The following is a 22,213-nucleotide window of genomic DNA, read 5'->3' on the forward strand; positions in this document are numbered from 1 at the left end:
TGGTGGGGGGTTCCTTTGGGGGAACGGCAGGAGGTGAGTGGCTTTGGCCACAATGATGCTGCCTCGAATTGATGGCGGATGGACGGTTCCGGATTTTGAACTTTATTATCTGGTGGCCCAGCTGCAGTGGCTTACTCAGGCGGTGGCGAGGGAGTATCGAGGCCCAGACAGCCTGGCGGGCTGGTGGATACCACAACACGCGCTGTCCTTTGTCATACTCAGTCAGCGGCTGAGGCTTGGGTCATTGACTCATGAGGAGAGGACGTTGCGGTTGTGTTGGATCCGGAGCCAAAGCAGGGAAAGGGTTGTTAGGCCTTATGCACCGGAGATCACTCCAGGTATGTGTACAGCTCTGCCGCATGGGGGGGATTGGTCAGCGCTGGTGAGGTGGGATGATCAGGGGTTACAGGTGATGGGAGATCTATATGAGGAGGGGATCCTATTGCCTTAGACATGGCAAGACAGATACGGCCTTCCCAGGGGGGACTTCTTGTTGCATGCAGCCCTTGTGGCGGCAATACAGCGCCACTGGGGAGGGGGGTTATCAAAGCTGCAGAAATCATTGGCTTGCCAATATGTAGTGATGGCAGCGGGGACCTACAAAGCCATAACGTGCTTATATAGGTGCATGTTGACTGAAGGGTTGCAACCAATGAGCCAGTTGCAAAGAAAATGGGAAGCAGACCTGGTCAGAGAGATCCCTGATACAACGTGGCCCAGGATAGTAGAGAGAGCATGGAAGTGCACGCACAATGCCAGGTTCCAGCTTATCCACTTTTATGTGCTGCATAGGGCATATTTGACATCAGCCCGAATCGGAAGAGGTTGACTTTATACACATGGTATGGAGTTGCCCGCAACTGGTAACGTATTGGGAGGAAGTAGTGGAGGTCCTATGCGAGGCAACGGAACGGCAGATTGAACCAGATGTGGGTGTGTGCCTATTGCACTGGTTTCCTCACAAAGCCAAGACGAAAATTGCAAGTAAGTTCCAAGACCTGGGCTGCTCTTAGCCAAACGGGAGTTGATGAGGCATTGGAAATCCAAGCAGGGACCACACACTGAGCACTGGAAGGCAGAATTAGTTCAATGGGCGGTCGGTGAGAGTATGGTGCAGTTTCAGCAGGCTAGGAGAGACAATAATGAAAGGGCATTGGAGGCTGCTAAGGCATGGGAGACTATAGTGGTGACGTTGACGCTGCCTGGGTCGGGGTCGGATGGAGACACAACGGACACACTAACAGAAATATCCTAATCCAAGGGACTCGGGTGGGGCCACTAGCACTATCAGGGGGTGCTGATGTAGAACTAGGATTGGCCCGGGGCAAGGATCACTAGGGCAGATGCAGGAAAGAGGCACATCCTGTGGCACTGTTAATTATTCTTGCTTGCTTGTTCTAATAAACTGTGACGATGAAAGGCACACCGGTGGAATGGGTGGGGTGAACCTTAGGGGTGGGGTTACTAGTTAGACAAGCAAATTTGGGCAGTCCTGGGCTACTGGCACAGTTGTTGGAACTGAATGGACCACTGAGTTAATCCTACATGCCACGGACATATAATCAGAATTGGATGAGTAAATAGGTAAGGTTGGTACAAGCTTTGTAACATGAAAATGAACAGATGGTACAGTCACAGAATGAGATTAACACTAAGGATTTTGCCGGTGAACATTGTTAGGCAACAACTGCCAATGTTTGTAAGTGGAAAAAAGCTAATAAAAATATTTTAAAAAATTTAAAAAAATGAATCACAGCCTTATGTGTATGATGTATCTGAAAGAAATAGTTAGTTATAGATTCCTTACCTTCGAATTTCCCCCCGGCGTCAGACACGATCCGGAATGTTTTTTGTCAGCAGTACCCCTGCACGTCGGAAGGTGGCGTTGGTCGACTTCGTGTTCGCCGTCCGTGTCGTGTTTCCCAGACTGACGTCGCGGTAGCTACATAGACGCGGCCATCACGCGCTGTAGTCAGTTCTTTTTTTTTTTCCGCGACAGCAAGCGCAGATTCCGAGAGAGAGGTACCCCCAATAATTTTTTGACTGAGCTTTTTTCTCGACTTTTGTTGACTTAATTGTTTTCTGAGTCTTCCGACTCCTGGTGCATGAGGGGTGCCCGGCTTTAAGGTTAGTGGTTCCTGTAACCGGCTGATGTCGGTGACGGATCCGCACCACGTGTGCCTCTACTGCCTAGAGCGCAACCATGACCCAAAGTCGGGCTCCGACTGCTGGACCATTGACCGAAGTCTTTGTGGGAGCGGTCCCGAAAGCAACCCGAGGCCCAGCAGTCCGCTCCGTGTTGTTCGAGGTCCCAGTCATGGAGGAGGTCAAGGGACCAGTCACGGAGCCAACACTATTCTTCTTCTAAGTCTTCGCACTCGGGTCAGGTAAGTCAAAGCACAAAAAGAAGTCGAAGAAGCATCGTCGCTCTTTGACTTCTCCCCGTCCGTCGGCCGACGCGACAAGGAATGCAGGTGGTGCCTATCCGGGTTTCCCCCCTTCCCGGGACCGGTAGCGACCAGATCTCAGAGGGCTGCACACCAATTGCAGTGTGGCTTACGAACCAGGATTGGGTTGAAGGAAGATCCCTCTCCCTTCCCCAACCAGAGTTCACAGTGGTGACCGAAGCATCACTTCTGGGATGGGGCGGGCACATGGGAGAGGCATAGATCAGAGGCCTCTGGTCTCCGGTGTAGTCCGGGCTCCACATCAACCATGTGGAGCTTTGGGCGATTCATCTTGCACTCAAGGCATTCCTTCCCTCTGTCCGGGGAAGAGTAGTGCAGTTGTTCATGGACAACATCACTACCATGTGGTATTGTAACAAACAAGGCGGGGCACGATTGTGGACCCTATGACAGGAGGCCCTCTGCTCTGGACATGGCTGGAACATCAGAGCATATCCCTGGTGGTTCAACCCCTGGCAGGTTCTCTGAATGCCAGGGCAGACAAACTCAGCCGCAGGTGCATGATGGATTACGAATGCCATCTTCACTCAGAGGAGGTGTAAGGTCTCTTTCAGCAGTTCTGAGCGTTAGAATTTCCAAGGCCGCACTCGCTAGGCAACGCTTTTCATTGCAAGTGGAGTTGCGGTCTTCTATACGCTTTTCCACCTATACCACTTCTGCCCAGAGTGCTGAAGAGGATCAAGTGTGACTGGGCCCAAGTCATTCTTGTGGCTTCAGATTGGGCGAGAAAAGTCTGGTATCCTGAGCTGCTCAACATGGCCATCAGTCCTCTGACTGACTCTTCGTGAGGATCTTCTGTCGCAGCAGCAGGGGACGGTCCTCCACCCGAACCTGTCCAGCCTCCACCTCCTTGCGTGGAGATTGAGCGTCGGCAGTTGATGTCTTTTGACCTGCTTCCCGAAGTCTGCAATGTTATCTTGGCAGCAAGCCGTCCCTCCACTAAGACAGTATACGCCTGCCGATGGAATAAATTTGTGGCATGGTGCACAGCAAAGATCCTCTTTCTGCCCCTCTTTCTGAGGTCTTCTTGTTCCTCCTTTCTTTGGGCCAGCAGGGCTCTGCTCTGGGCACTCTTGGGCTACCTTTCAGCCATTTCAGCCTGTCTTCGGCTTCCTGGTCAGCCTTCACTTTTCAAGTCCCCTGTTGTAAATAGATTCCTTAAGGGCATTACTCATCTTTTTCCTCCTGTTCCCTTTGTAATGCCCAAGTGGAACTTGAACTTGGTACCTACATTTCTTATGTGCGCTCCCTTTGAGCCACTACATAACTGTCCTCTCAGGCTTCTCAATATGAAAACTGCTTTTCTAGAGGCCATCACCTCTGCACGCAGGGTGAGTGAGCTACAAGTTGTTTCTTCCAAGCCTCCCTTTCTGCCCTTTCTGGCTATCCACCCGAACAAGGCCCTCTTACCAACTAGACCGTACTTTCTTCCAAAGGTGGTTCACTAAACACTACTTCCTGGACAGCCAAGTCCGGAGAGACAGCTTCTTTGGCCGTTCTGTTCTCCAGAACTTTCTGGTGTGAACTTAGTTCGCAGACCCACCACCGGGGTTGCTATTGCTTGGGTATCTATTCTAAGATAAGGAATCTATAACTAACTGTTTCTAACGATATATCTGTAAGAAACATAGGTTAGTTATAGATTCCTTACCATCCCACCCATCCTCCCTATTCTGCGACCAGACTTCTAGGGTTAAGAACATCCTTTCAGGGCACTAGTTGTGTGCACCAGTGGTCAGTGTCTTGCATGGCTCTGTGCTTCTGGCGTTAAAAGTCGTGTACAGAACTGACGTCAGCACGCAATGGGGGCGTCTATGTAGCTACCGCGATGTCATCCCGGCGACCACGACGCAGGCGACGAAAGCGGAGTCGACCAACACCACCTTCCGACACGCAGGGGTACTGTTTTCGGATCCAGTCTGATGCCTGGGGGTAATTCTAAGGTAAGGAATCTATAAATAACCTGTTTCTTACAGATATATTGTTACCGAAGGTAAGTACCTTTTTCATTGTGACTCGTATCACAAATTACACACATTAAATATAGTTATGCCAATACAGTCACTTTTAAAAGATATTAAATGTATAAACCATCATGGTGAAAATTACAATTAACATATCATACTTCACTCGCCATACATAGCATAAAGGTAGCAAAACATCGCTTAAGAACAATTTAATACCGAATTGAAAAATACCACCATCAAGTGTAATTCACCAGTGTATGTAATCCAGGCTATATTATCCAAGTTTGAGGAATTACCAGATTGATTTACAACTGCAGTAGTGAGCGAGACAAACAAACGACGCTAATGTAGTGATGAGCCGTTGACTTTATTAGAAAAGTCAAACATTTTCATAAACTATAACCGTGGCAAGGGAATCTTGGATCGGTTTAGAATTCACAATAAAAAAATACTGCAGCAAAGGGTTGGAGAGGAGATATTGAGAAGAGTAGAAATGTGCTCATGTGTCTCTATGTATAAACATAAGTAATAGTTTAACCCATGTAAGAGTTGGTGAAGATGACAATATTTCTATTTGTTTCTCTCAACCCTTTTTAGGACTGGATAGATGTTAAAAAACTATGAGCGATTTTTGCCAATGATTTAGCTGGACACAAAATTTCTGCTGCATCTTCTAGCCACCGCCAAGCTGGGCAGCACTACAATTATCCCAAGGGGCCCCCTTGCTATGGGGGTGGCCCGTGCGATTCGACGTTTCAGTACCAGTAATGAAATTCCTGACCAGCTGCGAGAGGAGGAAGAATCAGAGTTGACCCAGACGATGAAGCCGACAGCCTACCACAATGGCAAGGCACACTCAAAGCCAAGCCGCCAACACAGTCGCTTTGTGAAGAAAGATGGGCACTGCAATGTCCATTTCATTAACTTGAGTGAAAAGAGCCAGCGCTACCTGACGGACCTGTTCACCACCTGTGTGGATATTCGCTGGAGGTGGATGTTCCTCATCTTCTCGCTGACCTTCATCGTCTCTTGGCTAATCTTTGGTTTATCCTTCTGGCTTATTGCTTCCTTGCATGGTGACCTGGCCCCACCTCCAGATGCATCATCTGAGGACAGTCCTCCTACGCCATGCTTTTTCCAAGTAACAAGTTTCATGGCTGCTTTCCTCTTTTCCTTGGAAACACAGACATCCATTGGTTATGGTTTTCGGGGCGTAACCGAGGAATGCCCCTTAGCTGTGCTGACTGTGGTGCTGCAGTGCATTGTAGGGTGCATTATTGATGCCTTCATTATAGGAGCCATAATGGCCAAGATTGCCAAGCCCAAGAAGCGGAATGAAACTCTGGTCTTCACCGAAAATGCAGTGATCGCCATGAGGGATGGAAAGCTCTGCCTCATGTGGCGTGTGGCCAATCTCCGAAAGAGCCACTTGGTTGAGGCACATGTCCGTGCTCAGTTGCTGCAGGTAACTACTTATATAATTTAGTGTGTGTGAGCTTCAGTAGGCAAAACCACATCTGATATGCCAAGTGTGATGAAGAGGGAGTTTGCAATAATTAAGAAAAGTCTGCAAATCAAGATGCATTTCTAGCGAAGTTTAATTTCAATGAAAAAAGCTAATCAACAATATTCTGTATGTGTTATAGTCATTTGGTTTAACCTATATTATTGTTTCATCAAATATTAAAGAGAACAACATTTAAACACGTATTTACATGTACATTTAGCCTTGTACATCAAAGTTTCCGAAGTTCAAAAACATCCTTTTACATTATTCCCAACCTGCCGCATGGCCACTTGGAAAGAGATGTTCCATACATTGCCTTGCTCTTCTCTAAATAAATGTTAAATTCTTTTCAGCCACCGCCGAAGGGAGAACCGCATGCTTATTTTATTAAATGTATTTAAGTCTCTTTCCTCATGATGGTTGGGGGCTCTTAAGGATGGTAAAGAGAATTTCATTGTTGAAATAGACAGGCTTGTGTATAACCTTTAGCTGCCTTGTCTCTTTTGTTTGCTCTTGATTTTCAGTCTCATACTGGCCTCTGGTACTTTGTCGGGCCTGCTCCTGCCTGGGCTACCTGCCCACCACTAAGAACTGGCCAAGAGGGAATGTTCAGCTAGGAGAAATTACATTGCTCGTCCCTGGAGCCTTTCCCCCTGCCTCCCGCCCTCTATAACCACTCCTCCTCAGATGTCCAGCTTGAGCATCATTGTAAAGAGTGTCAGACGAAGGGCAATTTATTGTAAAGACCTAAAAAGCCATTTTTGGGCTTGTTAAGTTCTTGGGACGAAACTGCTGGTACATTACACCCAGACTTCATCAAACAGATAACTTTACAACCGCTAGATTCCCTTTAGCCAGAGTAATTGACATGTAGCTCATACAAGTCTTCTACAAGCAGAAATTCTCCCCTTTTCTTATCCAGCAAACTTTTCCTTAAACCATGACTCCCAATCAGCACCCAGAAAACCATCACACACACCCTGCTCACAAGCAAGCTGGACCCACCACCTATTCCCTATGTAGCCCCTCTATACTTATTAACTGGTAGAACCTGGTATCAAAGTTCTTCACCTTACTGCATTTCTTATCCTACCTTACTCCCTCCCCTGCTGTCACTTCTCCTTCTGCACTCAATACCCCCATGCACCTCAAAACTGTGTAAACATCCATCCACAACCTGACCTCGCTACGGAACACCCCCCTAACATCTCCACACTCTTACCTTTACAGCCACATCAGGCATCAATTCCACTCTTCCCATCTCTAACATATGCTTCTAGCCCATTACTCCCAAAGGGTAAGGAATCTCCTGCATCTTCCAACCTTTAAAGTAGAGCTTAACCAGAAACTCCACCCCAATTTCCCACGGTTGTTTCACGTTACATTGCATTCCGTTGGAATGCATGCCTTTACAACTCATGCATTACAACACAAATGCCATTACAACGCAAAACTTTACCAAGCATATTTTTTCAACGATTATGTCTTTACCGCGCATGCCTTTATCTCATTGTAAAAGCATGTATGATAAAAGCATATGTGTGGTAAAGGTTTCCCTGACCCCTACGTTAAACCCCAATTCCAGTCCCTGGCGCACCCCACCCCAGCCCCCAACCCTTCTTATAAAAATACCCTTCCCCTGCCCTACATCCCTGAAACCATACCCCAACGCGACTCCCCAGGCACCCAGCCCTTCCCCCTGCTCTAAACCCTAAAATACTACCCCTATGCGACCCCACTTGCCCCCAGCCCTTTCCCAACCCTAAACCCTGCAACACTACCCCTGCACGACCCTCCTGGCCCCCAGCCCTTTCCCTACCCTAAACCTTAGAAGACTACCCATGCACAACCTACCCTGCCCTGCCCCCAGTCCCTAAAATGGTAGCACCCAGGCCCAATCCCACTTACCTATCTCCTCGTGTTTCATGCAGGAAACTTGTCTGAGGGGCAGCGGTGCACGTCGTTGTGAGGAAGCAAGAGTCTCTCCGTTTCCTCTAACGTCGTGGATTGCCTACCAACAGAGCTGTTTCCGCACATATAGTTGCCAACTGTCCCGTTTATTTTTGTACTACACATATGCCTTTAACATACATACCTTTACAACGAACTTCGGTGTAAAGGCCTGCGTGGTAAAAGCTTATGCATAGTAAACAAAATGGGTACCAAAGTCTACGCATTGTAATGACGCATGCGTTGGAACGCCTGCTTTGTAACGGCATGCGTGGAAACAGCCGCGTTGTAATGGCTGTTTCCATTCCCACACGTCTCAGCTTCACCATAACAAATCACAAATCACAATTACATACACCCATAATGCAAAATATTATTCAATGCAGAGCGACATTAACTGAATAACCAAAAACAGTACAAAAACTGGCTATTTTAAATGTCTAGTCTCTTTGAGTAAGCAGGTGACTTCACATTCGCCAACCACCTCAACACACGCTACACCCAGCAAACCTTTTAATTATCTCACTGAACAGCACATCAGAACTGCACTCAACCTCCCTTATTTGCTAACCTCCCCCCAACAAAACATCGTCCTCACATTTCCTGGATATTGATCAATTCACATTAAAAGGGAAAGCTCAAACTATACACCTTTTATCCATAACTGACTCAAGACCAGACCTATTTTTCATGACTTAAGTATGGCGTGGCAATGACATAGCACCAATTCTGTAAGAGGCAATCGCATGATATTGAAGCCTTACACAGAATCTCCCAGGAAGAAAAAAAGTTTACCAATAATATTCGAGGAATACATTTCTGACACCACAATTGAAGAAATGCAAGTACCAGGCTGTGAGTAATTACTAATATGTTGCAACTCTACCCTACTTTCACCTGCACATTCCTATCACTGTACAAATCTCTACCAAATCAACAAAGCCTTCACAAATGGTCTCCTTGATGCCATATCAGGCATAATTATAGAATATCCTAACATGTGCATCTTACGTGACTTGAACATTTGGGGCCTCATTCATGAAAAGTGACGCATTGCTGTGTGAAAAGAGCGATGCGTTACTTTTCATTGCACCCTCCTTGCATCATGCTGGATGCGTCATACTTACAGTATGACACATCATGTCGCAAGGAGTTACAGATAAGTCAGTATTTCTGACGTATCTGTAAGAGCAAAAATGACGCATTTCTGGAGTGTGTCACAAAAGTGACGCAGCTCCATCAATGGGTAATTTTCACATGGGCAAGTCCCATTTCAAATGTTCCTACGTCAGTCTTACGCCTGCTGTGAGGCTGGCATAAGATATTGACGCATTTGTGTCCTAGAAGTGACGCAGTGAAATCTCATAGATTTCACTGCGTCACTTCTACGAGGCTTACTTGCGTCAGAACACCCACCCTTCATACATTATACCTGTCGCAGGTATAATGTGGTGCAGAGGTTTACAAAGGGACGCATCTACCTAGATGTGTCACTTTGTAAATATGACGTAACATGGTGCATTGTTTACGCTGCTGGTGCGTCACAAAAAGTGACGCACCGGCAGCGCAAAATTGAAGCACAGGCTCATAAATAAGCCTCTATGTGTGCAGAGCAGACAACACCTATAGAAAATTGTACAACTGAATGAAAAAACACATTCAGCAAAATATTGTCACTGAAAAATTCTTCATGGGCAAAAAAGAAACAGAGACACCACTGTGAGTGATGAAATACAAAAAAAATATTAAAAAACAACTGGGTCCACTCCAACGCCAAATGTACAAATCAAAAAGGCCACTAGACTAGTATGCTTCCATAGGCTCAACGTGATTTATAAATCTACCATGCAAAAGAAAGAGCTCACTACTTAAACAGAAATTCAAATGTCACGTGCCCCACTAAGAAACTTCACAAAATGCTTTTAGAATTTTACAGCCCAGGCTGTATGTAACATCTTCAACAGAAGATGTTACTAGCCTAATGGCAAACCACTACATCAACATAGCTAAAAAGAAAAAAAAGAGATCTCCACCTACTAAACAAAAGAACTAAAAACTAAAACAACCCTACTACTCCAAAGAGAAAATCCCCAGATTTAACCTCCTTCAAACATCTGTCCCTTCCTTGTGTAGTTTCAAGCTACGGTGAAAAACAGCAGGTAATCTAACTTGCCATGGGACCTATTGCCCCAAAAACATAAAAAACATACTATCAACTGCAGCTTCCATGACTTTCCAAGGCGCTTAGAAACAAGCAACTGCCCTCCAATTGTTGAAGAAACCCTCTGCGGACCCTTAAGCGCTCACCAACTATAGACCATTCTCTCAGCCACCATTCCCAGCCAATGTCTTAGAGAAAATCATCAACAGTGGCCTCATGGAATACCTCAGCGACTACCAACTCCTTGACGCCACACAGCCTGGCTTCTGACCCAACCACAGCATAGGAACCGACGCATTACTGCCACTGATGACATGAGCATGACTGTCAACAGAGACACGGCTGCTCTCATCCTCCTGGACCTCTACGTAGCATCTGACACAGTCTCCCACCGCATGCAACACCCACATGACATCGTAATCCAAAGACATGCACTCCAAAGCATCTGCTCCTTCCAGACTGGAAGGCCCCAGTCAATCAGCCCGGCACCGTACACTTCAGGTGCCTGCGACATCATCTGTGGATTTTCTTAAGGATCCTCCAGATTACGGAACTTGTTCAATGCATACATTATCCCTCTCACCAGCATCATTCGCTATCACAACATCAACATCTTCTCCTATGCCAATGATATGCAACTCATTCTCATCCTCACAGACAAGATGCCTAGTATCCAGATCAAGTTCAATGCCAGCATGACTGAAATCGCCCACTGGATGAAAACCAACTGTCTAAAGCTGAACACCAACAAGACCAGAATCATAGCTTTGGGTAGAGCAGTTCTCCATGGGACTCTACCTGGTGGCCAACACAGCTGAGACGTTTACCCACCCCCACCACCATGTCAAGAACCTTGGGGTCGTCATCAACAGCACATTCAACATGGCTGCACAAGTTAACACTGTCACTGCCTCATGATTCCATACCCTGAAGATGCTGAGGAAGATTTTCAATTGACTCCCAATCAGCACCCAGAAAACCATCACACACACCCTGCTCACAAGCAAGCTGGACTACTGGAACACCATCTATTCTGGGATCAACAAAAAACGCACCAGAAGGCTGCAGACCATTCAGAACTCAGCAGCCAGAATCACTCTCAACCTCCCATGCAACACTTACATAACAACACACCTGAAGGAGCGCCACTGGCTCCACATACACAAACATGCACAATTCAAACTCCTCACCCACAATTTCAAGGCACTACATACCACTGGCCCAGCATACCTCAACAATCACCTTGCTTTCACAAATCTTACAGACACCTCAGCGCATCTGGACTCCTATTTGACACATTCCACACATATGGAAAACCAGATCCAGCCTTCTCCTACATCGCTCCTAAAGTGTTGAACAACGGGCTACTACACATTAGAGCCTCCTCCATACTTCTTGAATTTCACAAGAAACTGAAGACCTGACTAGGCTTTACATTTGGCTAGACTCACACATGCTCGGCATGAGGATACTATGTTGGGTGATAGGGTGCTCTACAAATCTGAATAACAACATAGAACTCTGTGCATTTTACCCCTGCTAACCACTAATAACGTGACTGTGTTGTACCTTTGAACATTGTTGAATTGGTGTACACTAATTGGCATATTCCACTTACCTATAATTCCCTAATAATATTTTACAAGGTGCACCCAGGGCATGTAAGTGAATGGGCATTAGTGGCCACTATAATTGGCACCACAATGGCTTCAGGACTACTACTGTAGCCTGAGTGAAGCAGTTTTTTAAATGGAATTCGACCCGTCAAAATATACACTTTTAACAGGTTTAAACCTTCATTTTAAATATTAATAAGTTACCCCTATGTAGGCCGTGTAGCCCATAAGGCAGGGTGCCTAGTATTTACCAGTAGGGCATGTAGAAATGTAAGCATGTCCTTACAGCGACTGGCACCCAAAAGATATCTTGCTAAGTAAAGCTACTAGAAATCTAATTCTTGGACTCTTAGTAATATTTATAAAAAGTCAGTTTTTTCTGGTGAAGTTGGATTTTTGATGAATATTGACCAAAAGGTATGATATCCAGCACTTTCTCTACTGTTGCACTCACTGGATTTGGGAATAGTAATGTGTACCCCTCCGCCACCCAGCTCTTTCCCTACTGTTGCACTTATCGGAGTAGGAATAGTAATTTTTGCCCCTCCGCTATCCAGAATTTTCCCTACTGTTGCACTCACTTGAGTGGGAATGACCATTTTTACGCCTCTTCTTTCTAAAACTTTCCCTACTGTTGCACTCACTGAAGTGGGAATAGTAATTTTTACTCCTTTGCTATCCAGCACCATCCCTACTGTTGCACTCTCTGGAGTGGGAATAGTCATTTTTATCCTTCCGCTATCCAGCACTTTCCCTACTGTTGCACTCACTGGAGTGGGAATAGTAATTTTTACCCCTCTGTTATCCAGCACTATCCCTACTGTTGCACTCACTGGTGTGTGAATAGTAATTTTTACCCCTCCGCTATCCAAAAGTTTCCCTACAGTTGCACTCACTGAAGAGGGAATAGTAATTTTACTCCATTGGTATCCAGCACTTCCCCTACTGTTGCACCTATTGGAGTGGGAATAGTAATTTCTACCCTTCCACTATCCAGCACTTTCCCTACTGTTGCACTCACAGGAGTGGGAATAGTATTTTTTACCCCTCCGCTATCCAATTCGTTCCCTACTGTTGTACTCACTGGAGTTAGAATATTAAATCCAATTATTCGGCTATCCAACATTTTTTTGACTGTTGTATTTATTGTATTGCGAAATATACTTTAACATTTTTTTAATAGTTACATATTTGAATTAATTATAAAATGCCTATTTTTTAATTTTTAATTATTGATATATGTATATATTGTATTTTTATATAATTGAAAAGTTTAAAATTAAATAAAGATAATAGTTAAATTATTTTCAAGTAAATATATGTATATGTATAAATTATTATGTTTGTGTGTTTATATTTTTTTAAATTAAGTGTATTTGTTATATTTAGTTAAAATGTATATTGCATTTAATTTATCTATTTAAAAGTAATATTAATATTTAATATATTTTATTTTATGGTATATATATTTTTTTATTGAAATTTTGTACATCTATATGTTTACTTCGATATTTTGTACTTACCTGCTTAAGTATGGGGAGTCGATATTTTTGCATTCTATATTTTTTCATCGATATTTTGTCAGTAATCCACTTTTGAGACAACTCCCATTCATGACATTGTTATGATGACCTGCTCAAATCCTGGACACTGATTGTGTATCCTGGGCACATGTTCTACTTTCAAGATTCGGCTTTTCAAGACCTCCCTGTTTGTTTAGATAAAATATGATAGTTGTATTGTCCGTACGAACCAGAACTGAAGAACCCTTTATCCTTGGAAGAAAAGCATGGAGTCCCAAAGTCACAGCCTTTAACTCCAAAAAGTTTGTGTCTCTTTTTTCCCAAATGTCTTTCTGCCACTCACTTTTAGTTCTTGAAGATGAGCTTCGCATCCTTCCACAAAAGCAACCGTTGTCTTGACATAATGCGTTTTTTAACTAGAAATGTTAGGCTCAATGATAGATTGTGCTTCTTTATCTACCATATCCTGGCTGATTTCATTTTCGGTGTTGATGTGAGGACATCGTCAAACGATCTCGTTGTTTGCGCCCAGTGTTTGTTGATATGTTCCTGTAACAGTTTCATGAATAGGCAACAATTGAGAATTAGTGGAATGCATGATGACACCATACCTTGGAACGACCTGCATTGTCTCACTAAAAAGATAATTTTTCTAGCTAGAACCATAGCTATTGCTTTTATTTTTGCAATTCTTTCCTTCATAGGGAAAGCTTTGCACACATTTGTGTCTAAAACTGCTCCTACAAAAGTAATTTTCTGCTCAGAATGGCACAGGCTTTCTTTGTTGTGCCTTTGAATTGGCAAAGACATCCGGCCACCCCGAATCTGAGATACCTCTTGTGTTTGATGTAAACGTGAAAATGAAAGTACACATCCTAGAGATCTGGGGATGTCATGTAGTCCCCCGGATTGATTAGTTGTAGTATATCTTGCAGGGTAACCATTTTTAATGGGTTTTTGGGGTACTTGTTGAGATTGTTCAAATCCATCACTTGTCTCCATTTCCCTGACCATTTCTTTAGTAGAAAGAAATTGGGCTTAAATCACTTGATTAGCTGGGTATAAGGATTTTCCTCTATGGCACCTTTGATAATAAGTGAGTGAATTTCCTCTTTTAAGAGCTGGACATTTTGATGTGTTTGTGAGGTGGTTTTCTATGAGGTTTTTGAGTAAACTCTAAAGTGTCAATGCAGGATGATTTCTAGCACCCAAAGGACCTGTTGAGATTGAACTCAAATTTTTGTAAAACTTTGAGAGGCTTCCGCCTCCTCTCACAGATGCTGCAGGCAAAGCGGTGACTGATGTTGAAGGACTTTCACCTTCTTAGGGAAAAGCCATATCCTCTTCCCCCACCCAATGGCTTTCGTCTGGGAACCTGTTTGGAGTAAACCACACTCGGTGTTGGTCTGTATTGTTGTGAAAACTGCTGCCAATATCCTTTTTGGGACTCATTGTACAGCTGGAACCTGCTAGGCTGAAACCCACCTCTTAAAGAGTACAGACATTTCCCTCTCGCTCCATGAAATAGCCGAAATCTCTGCTGTTGAAGCACCCCAATGATCTTGCTGTCTCTGTGTCTGTTTTTGACTGGAGAGCCTCATCCACATGTTTTCTAAAAAGGCCATCTCCATCATAGGACATGTCTAATATCTATGCCTGTACTTTTGGTCTGAAAGTGGTCACCTCCAGCCAGTCTTGGTGTCCTAGGGCTGAAACTCCAGCAATTTGTTTGAATCCTGTTATGACCACATCCATTGCGCTGTCAAAGAGCTCCGAAAATGTTTTATCTCCCGCCTGGAGAATAGCTTTTGTTTGTGCTGCAAGGTCTGACCACATTTGGCAGTCATATTGACCCATAATCACTTATGGTCATGGGGGCCATGGCAGAGAAATGCATTTGTATGCTATCCAAATGTTTACTTCTTTATCAGGAGGAGCTAGCATGGTGAGGTAGGATTTTTGGAGCGCCTTTGAGCAGCTTGCATAAGCACAGAATCTGCCTTAAGATGGCTGATTAAACACTCTGGTAAATTCTCTGGAGCATTGTATTTCTTTTCTAATTGAATGAATCAATGCCGCCACAGTTGCAGAGTTTTTCATAACTTCGAGACCTTCTGGCCATGCGTAATTGATTTCAATGACTTTTGGCAGTTTCTTTGAAGTCATATAGAAAGTATTCCATCTGTTGAATTAGTAATGGCAAATCAAACCATTTAGCCACTTGATCCAGGAGATTGTTAACCCCCCAATGTCTTCTGGTGGAGAACTAATAACAGGTGGTGTTGGAGGAAATGAATCTGGTGCAAAATAATCATCCCATTAGTCGCCTATTCTAGTGGACTGGTCCTACACTATTTCTCCTTCTTCAGTTGCAAGGTTGTCATCATCTCCCTCCATGTAGTCATCATGAAGGGATGCAAACGTGGTTGAGAGGGAATACTCTGGTGAATAGCAGAAGTTTTTTATTCCAGAAGTAACGGAAGCAACTGAGGAGACATAACCACTGAGGGTGCTAGCCTATGAATCGTCCGCTGAAGTATATCAACCTTTTCCGGACATCTCTTGTAGTTGTCTTCAACCATATGTCTGATATCTGTAATGAGAGCAATTTGAACCTGCAGAGTACACTCCATAAACTGGTGTTGTTCATACGTCTCCACATAAGGATATTGTACCTGGAATTTTTCGTAAGACCTTGAAAGTTCTCTATGTCTGAATGAGAAATCTCCTTGGAGGTAACCTATTTCCTTGTTATCCTCCTCATCGATGTCCTGACATTTTACATGAAGCTGGGAAGGACTACTTGCAATGCTGAATGGACCATCACCATCCTCCTCCACATCTGCCAGTTCTATGGGATGAACTGGTGGTAAAGGAGACCCCTTCCTTGAGGACATTTGGTTCGGCCTAAATGTAATTGCAGTTGGTTTCATCAAAGGGCTCTTCAGCGATGCCGCAGAGGATGTTGTTGATCGCTGTCTTCGCTGCAAAAAGATTTATGTTTCTGTTGACAGCATGACGTTCAGTCATCGATGGTTTCGTCTTCAAAATTGTCATCACCGATATCAATAAAGAAGAGCTGGTCAATGACAGATTGACAGTTGATGGACTCGTTGACACTAAGCTTGTCGATGGTCTCTTTGTCTAAGTGGTCATCGTCTTTATTGATGTAAATATTGACGATGATGAAACAGTACTTGTCATCAATGTGGATGTCGTGATCGTCGACCAAGTCATTGCTGGTTATACAGTCGGCACATGCTTTTTGGTTGGAGGGTCAGAAGAAGATTTTCTCAAACATGAGGAAGTCAAACCTTTTTGCAGAGGAGTAGATGGTACTGACCTAGTTTTTGTTTTGGAAGTCTCGGAGGATGCAGCAAGCTTCAGTCTGAATTTTGAGCCTCCCTTAGGTTTTCTGATCTTTGGTCTTTAAAGTCTTTTTAGGACACCTAACCCTCATGTCTTTCCTTTTTCGAAGCCTTTTTGAATGAAGGTCATGTCCCTCCATCTCCAAAGACTTGAGTTTCAACTGATTTTTTCTTTTGTAGCCGGAAAAAGAAGTCTTGCCTCCCTATCCTTAAGGGTATAAGCAGAAAATGTCCTGCAATAGTTGCACTTCTTAGGCTTGTTACCAGGATGAAGGCAATATAGGCACTCCTTAAGATAGGCTTTGAGAACTGCCTAAATTTGACACAGGACTTACATGGTCTAAATAATCAATTTTTAGAGCCGTCTGACATGGTGATTTCAGTCAGTAAACTTCCGACCCAGTGGGCCCGATTCACAGAATTAACTTAAGACAAAATCCTAAACTTACTACTTTTGGTATTCACATAATGCACTTACTACTTTTGGTATTCACAGAATGCACTTACTACTTTTGTTATTCACAGAATGGAAATTCTAGGTTGGAAGTCAGCGTTCCGGGGAGTGTCAATGAGATTAGCGGTGGAGGCAGGTTGTGTATGTGGGTGTGCGACGGCAGAAGGGGAGTGGGCAGTGATAACACGGGGGAAGTGTCTCCTGGATTGGAGAAGACGTTGGACATGGGGATGTCACAGGGGTTGTCAATGAGGTAAGCAGTGGAGACAGCTTGTGTCTGTGGATGTGGGACATCGGAAGGGGAGTGTGCAGTGGTAGTAGGGGGGAGTGTGACCGCTGGATTGGAGATGACGTTGGACAAGGGGGAAGTAAGGGTCGGGGGGAAAAGTGTCTGTGATGGAAGAAGGGGTAGTTTGTGAGGGAGGGTTCAGATTATCAAAGGTCAAGAGGGGAGTGCCTGTGGGGATTTCAGTTGCTGGGAGGTTGAGGTTAGAGTCCGAGCTGTCAAGATCGAGATCAACCTTGTGGTGTTTGTTAATTGTGAGTTTGTTGTTCCTGGTGTGATCAGTTGATGTATTAATGGCTAGTGTTTGGCGACGGAGGGTAATGATAGGTGTAGTGTGATTGTAGTGAGTGATGGTGGATGTCCTTGTGTTGAAGAGAGGTTCTTCAGGGTAGGGAGATTGTATCGGTTCCATGTTATTAGTGAGGGTGGTTGGGGATAGGGGAGATAGGGTTTGATGTCTCAGTTGGGTCAACGAGGAGAGAAGTGTGGGGAAGTGGCGGTCAAAAGTGGTGAGGTGCGGGCCCGTGGAGTGTATGAGAATGGTTCCAGTTCTGTAGATGGAAATGGTGAGGTTCCCTTTGAAGGTCGGGGAGGTGGTAGTGGAGATTTTTTTCACTATAGGGAATGATTACTGACTTGGCAACTTGAAGGTGAAGAGAGAAGGTGTTTTTCCATTTAGTAGGGCGATTAGTGTAAAAAATGAAGTTAGTTTTCGTGTTGCTGTTGGTCGCTGTGTGGTAGTAATCTACAATGAGTGTTTCCGGGTGTTTGTTTTAGAGTACTGTGCTTGAAGTTCTTTTTTGCATTACTGGTCATTTTGTCTGGGTCGTTAATGGACCAGTAGTTGGGTCCATGACTCACGAGATTAGAGTTCCGGGTGGGGTTAGCGGGCGCATGGTTGAATGGTAGAGATGCCGAGTCACAATCAGGAATCAAACAGTAGGCTGGGGTGGTAGTTATCATACAATTATATGCAGTGTATACAATAAACTCTAAAGTGCCATATTAACTGCAGTATAAAACATTTATAGCAGTGTACACCCTAAACTTAAAAGAGATCAGGGCACCACCAACCATGCTTTTACAGTAAGCATCATTTGGCTCAATCCAGGAGGACACTCCAAACGCAGGAGGTGTATCAGCACTTTTCAGTGCCTGCCATATTTGGAGGAGAGAATGTCCACAAGCCAACTCCAGTAAAATTCCCATAAGCAGGGAGTGTAGGCAGTTAGCCCTTATCAGATTCTATGGTCTGAGCAGGTGTGAGACCCAGGAAGCAAAAAAGAAAAAAGAAAAGTTCCGGATCCAGTCTGACACCTGGGAATATTCTAAGGTAAGGAGTCTGTGGCTAGAAGTCTCTATCAGATGAACAGGGTACCATTTGCATCAAAAGCCTTGACAGCGAGCAAGTCAGCACCGATGTACTTGACACAGACCGATGCTCCCATGAATGATGAGAGTGTTTTGAATGATTATGATGATGATGCTTTTATGTTTCTTTTCTTTGGATTGCTCTCTTTGGCCAAATTTTTCAGGGGAAAAGGCTAGAGCGGAAAGTCCCTTTGTCAGTTTTTTATGTTCCTTCACAGTCTTAAGATCTTTGAGCTTCCATCTCAAACTAATTCACTCTCTGTGCTTGAGGATCCTTTTTGACATTTTTAGACCAAAAAGACAGAATACATTTTATTTAAACTGACCACACACAGGGCATGTGAGTCGGAAACAGCCTTTTCTTCTCACACAAGGGGGGCAGTCACAAATAGTGAAGGTATTTTGTCTGTAAAAACATTCCTGTGTTTAAAATCAGGAAATGTATCAATGTCTGCAAAAGATGTCAAATGAAAATTGAAAATAGAAATCTCTGAAGAAAAAAACTCAGAAAATACAAGGCTGTTAACATTTGCCTCTCTAAGGTCTTCTCGAAAATACAACGGTTTATCACCCTGCAGTGTTCTGAAATCCAGTCAGCACAAGCCCGAAAAAAAAGAGTTGAGCCTCTGAGAATCTGTCAGTGCAGTATGCTATGAGCAGGTAGTAAATGGGAGCCCTGCATTCACCGGTTGGACAGAGGCGCAGGAGTGAGACTGGAGGGTAGTGGAGGGAAAGGGAAGACTAGTTTTCCATGTGGAGAATTGCATGCTTCCCCCTTGCCAAAGAGAAAATAATTCTTAGAGGTCTAGAGACAAGATTTGGTGGCACTTGTAGCCAATGCCAAATTACTTTTACCTGCAAGAAGTACCAGCTGGCAAAAGTGGGTCCAGTATTTCTGCACTGTTGGATCTGATTTCCTTAGTGTGGTTTTTCCTAACTTTTTACCTTCAACCCCTCCAATTTTTGCACTTCTAACCAGTGCTAAAGTGCTTGTCCTCTCTCCCTTAAATATGGTAGAATTGCTTTCACCCAATTGGCACATTTAATTTACTTTTAAGTCCCTAGGAAAGTGGGACTACATGTACCTAGGGCCTGTAAATTAAATACCACTGTGGCGGCCGCATCCTAATATTACCCACGGGACCCCTGCACATATGGCGGGCGGTTCCTTTTACCGTCACGCCCGCCATCCTAATGATGCCTTTTGTTTGCTAAATAAGGTTGGATTTCAGGAAAGCAGATAATGTGTTGCTATCTAATGGTAAGATGATGCTAATGCAAATGTGTTTTCTTGTGTAGGTTTGTGTACTCAGTTTACAAATAACTATTATTTCACTCTTTGTTGTCCTTTCCCTTTGTCTCCTATCCCTGTTCCCTAACAGCCGAGAATCACTCCTGAAGGGGAGTACATCCCTCTTGACAACACAGATATCAACGTTGGGTTTGACAGTGGCACGGACCGCATTTTCCTGGTTTCTCCAATTACCATTGTTCACCAGATCGATGAGGAAAGCCCCTTATATGAGGTTACCAAGGCCGAACTGGAGGCGTCGGACTTCGAGCTGGTGGTGATCCTGGAGGGCATGGTGGAAGCAACTGCGATGACCACACAGTGCCGTAGCTCCTACCTGCCCAATGAGATTCTCTGGGGCTACCGCTTTGAGCCAGTCCTCTTCGAGAAGCGCAACCACTACGAGGTTGATTACTACCACTTCCATAGAACCTACGAGGTGCCCAGCACGCCTACATGCAGTGCCAAGGAGCTCGCAGAGAGAAAGTACACCCTCGCAGGTCACAACTCCTTCTGCTATGAAAATGAGGTAGCCCTGAACTGTCTCGCTGAAGAGGAACCTCCAGACGCCAATCTCTGCACTCTGGTTATGCCTCCTGAAATAGACTTGAGATCAGCGAATCCCATGGAACATTCTCTCCTGACATGATGGGTCTATTTGTGTTAAAGCGTTGTTGAACAGTGCTCAGTTCACTACTATACTTGCAGAACCAGCTGCTTGGGAGAGGGACTTGCTGCAAGCTGAAGGCTGTGGGATGGAGTTGGGATTGGACAGCAAAGGTGGGCAGTCACGGTTCATTTCCGTTTCTCCTTTTCTGTCAAAAAAGGCGTACTTTGAGGAAATGGACACAAAATGGACCTTTAAAAGCTACATCAATAATACCTCCATTCTCCCAAAAATCTTTGATTGAGCTGGAAAAGGTCACAAGCGATGGTAGAATGCACAAACCTACTGCAGCCCTACTTCCTGTTGCCACAGGAAAACCAAAGAGGAAGCACTGTACTCCTTGACGTTTGGCTATGTTACTTCACAAATTCACTGTTCGAAGGAAAGCCGCTAGAGCCGCTTCCCTGACTTCAAGGGCATTCCTGGTAGAATGACAGAGTATTCACCGTTCCTGAATTTACTCCTTGACTTTGCTCAGTGCAGCTGTCTTTTTAATACACTCGACCCTGCATGCCACCTGGTCAGATACATAGTCACTGAGGCTCCCATTTCAGGGCATGCCCTAGCACTAGTGCCCACATCTCATAACATCAACACCATTCCTGTGATTAAAAGCTGTAGCAACTGCACTGGAGTTATTTATGTTCTACGTTTACTACTCGAAGCCATGGAGTGCCACTCAGAATAAAGTATTTCATTCTGCTGCTTTCCTTGAGCAGTAGCTGGGCTTCGGCATTATGGGGTACCAGGCAGTTCACATCTGATTCCTTTATAAAGTAGCTCTGATATATGAAGTCTGATTTATTTGCATAAGCATGGTGTAAACACGCGTAAATTGTGGGTTCAGGCACGCCCTTCGAGATATATTTACACTAAAGTGCACAACGGCACTCCTGGATGGCAATCTTTTCCTAGCCTCACTGCTGAAGTGTAGGTCAATGCTTCCGGGGCTGCTTGCTCTATGATACTGATGTAAGAAGAGGAATGGTCAAGGGATGGCTGCTTTCAAGGCCACATGAAATGTCTGTGCATAGAAAGGACTATGGCACTAGAAAGGGGTCACAGGACCGGAAATAACCCCAAAGAATATTAGGTAAAGACATAAGCACTTTATTGCCATGTTACAATGTAATACGAGACACTGTGAAGATGTTGTATAGCACTTAATGCCTTCGAAATAAATTCCCAGAACGTCAACATTTTGGTGGCTTAAAATAAATGAGCAATTGCACTTAGAAAAGGAGCACGTGTGTCCCTCCCCAACCACCCAGGTCCCCCAGAGCTAAGGCATACACCAGGTACACAGATACAAATAATTGTTTTCATAAAGTTTCGTTTTCTGAACGTGAAAAAGAATGTGAGAGTACAAGCAGACGGACTCTGGTGTGTGTACATGCCAGCACAGCCTTTTACCTTCCAATGAAAAGGTCTCCACCATAGACACCCATCGGTCTGTCCTGGCTCCTTCTAGAGAAAAGGCAGTATCTAACTTGCATAATCTATCTAGGAACGCTCATTCTAAAAATGTGTAGGAAATGGGAACTGGATTTCATAAACATCTACTTGTTATGCAGCAGCTCGTAC

At 44.4% G+C, this 22,213-nt stretch overlaps 1 protein-coding gene across 1 annotated transcript; it reads left to right on the top strand.

The window, feature by feature from the left end:
* The first annotated feature begins 5,048 nt into the window (after window positions 1-5,048).
* On the top strand, window positions 5,049-22,010 carry KCNJ14 (potassium inwardly rectifying channel subfamily J member 14). The gene is made up of 2 exons (XM_086930338.1): window positions 5,049-5,900; window positions 20,054-22,010. Exons 1-2 carry the CDS (start codon window positions 5,163-5,165, stop codon window positions 20,609-20,611), a joined length of 1,296 nt encoding a protein of 431 aa, XP_086786464.1. The 5' UTR covers window positions 5,049-5,162; the 3' UTR covers window positions 20,612-22,010.
* The last annotated feature ends 203 nt before the right edge of the window (window positions 22,011-22,213 follow it).

This window comes from Lissotriton vulgaris, chromosome 7, assembly GCF_964263255.1.
Source record: "Lissotriton vulgaris chromosome 7, aLisVul1.2, whole genome shotgun sequence".
NCBI classification, from domain to species: Eukaryota; Metazoa; Chordata; class Amphibia; order Caudata; family Salamandridae; genus Lissotriton; species Lissotriton vulgaris.

Bases quoted from the DNA above. Each gene is read 5' to 3' on its own strand.
- KCNJ14 (XM_086930338.1), top strand. From the start codon at position 5,163: ATGGGGGTGGCCCGTGCGATTCGACGTTTCAGTACCAGTAATGAAATT. The intron at 5,901-20,053 runs GTAACTACTTAT...GTTCCCTAACAG, and splicing joins TCCGTGCTCAGTTGCTGCAG to CCGAGAATCACTCCTGAAGG.